Source organism: Notolepis coatsorum, assembly GCF_963971535.1.
Source record: "Notolepis coatsorum genome assembly, chromosome: 1".
In the NCBI taxonomy this organism is placed as follows: Eukaryota; Metazoa; Chordata; class Actinopteri; order Aulopiformes; family Paralepididae; genus Notolepis; species Notolepis coatsorum.
Window position 1 is genome coordinate 201,184,808 of NC_140165.1, and position 1,267 is coordinate 201,186,074.

The 1,267-nt window shown below is 46.2% G+C and overlaps 1 protein-coding gene across 1 annotated transcript in view; it reads left to right on the forward strand.

Annotated features, from left to right (window-relative positions):
• Positions 1–1,267, forward strand: part of LOC311223932 (immunoglobulin superfamily member 11-like) — a 284,318-nt gene that overhangs the window by 260,816 nt on the left and 22,235 nt on the right. The window contains exon 4 of the mRNA XM_084308708.1: positions 133–340. Within this exon, the coding sequence (XP_084164834.1) occupies positions 133–340 (208 nt within the window). The remainder of the gene's footprint in view (positions 1–132; positions 341–1,267) is intronic.

The following is a 1,267-nucleotide window of genomic DNA, read 5'->3' on the forward strand; positions in this document are numbered from 1 at the left end:
TTTCATTTGCTGTTTTCCTCATTACTTCCTCCCTCCTCCCTCTCTGTTTTCTCCCCATCCTCTCACTTCTCTTTCTTCCCCTACATCTGTTTGGTTATTCCTTAGTCTCCTCTCCTCCCCCCATCACTGCAGGTGATCATCTACCAGGGCGGCCAGGTGTTCAGCCTCGCCAACCACCTGAATGGTCGTGTAGGCTTCGTGGCCACCATGCCTAGCACAAGTGCCTCCATCTTCATCAACAACACACAGCTCACAGACACAGGCACCTACCAGTGCCTGGTCAACAACCTCCCAGACCGAGGGGGGCGCAACATCGGGGTCATTGGCCTCACCGTGCTGGGTAACAACACCACACCAGAGACAGTAGAGATGACTGAAACAATAGCCTCTTAGTCTTCTCATGTTCGTAATGTTGTTTAACTTTTGGACACAAGGGGTACTCGCCAAGAAAAAGAAGGGTCCAGGTCACTCCCAAAACAGTCGAAAAGCCTGTATTCTATTGCGTGTTTGTAATACACATTTTAAATCTGTGCAAAGGGCCAAATCTCTCTATCCAAAACTATACAGTTGGGAACATTCCATGACTGTGTTAGAAGAGACCATAGTTACTGTGGGAGTCAGGGGCATCAGGAGGGAATAGCTGGAGTGTTGTCCTGGGAGAGAAGGACTGGGAACACAATCCATGCTCATTAGAGGCATGCTTTATCTATTCAATATATAGGAAAAGGATTTATGTTCTGACATCTCTGTGTAAAAAAGTGCACATCTCTATGCAGACTCTTTTACGGACCGTGTCAGTAGACAAGGGGGCTTCTACACATGATGTCCATGGATCTAGTGTATATTGAGTCTGAAATCGTTAGTTTTGGAACCCCTACAGTATTTCTTACTTACCAATAATGATGTTGATAGAGTTCTTTCTCAGCACAGTCCATGCTGTTCCTCATACTAGCTCTGGCTAGTTGGCCACAAACTGATGCGAAGTCACTGGGGCCAAGCTACTGTCTGCTGACTGAAGCTCACTGAAATCCACTTTGTGTGCACTGTGGAGTACATTTCACTTTAGCTTCAGCCGCAGCTAGGATAAGTCAAGTCAAGGATGAGGATCAACATGGATTGCTGTTCAATTCTACATTTCTTCTTCCCTCGGGCAGTTGTGATTGGAGGATCAAGAAAAGGGACCTCTCTCATTTGGCCATTTGGCTCCTGCTTCCGGTCTGTTTCAGTAGTCATATTAAAGTCAGAGTTTACATATCTGTTCATTCCT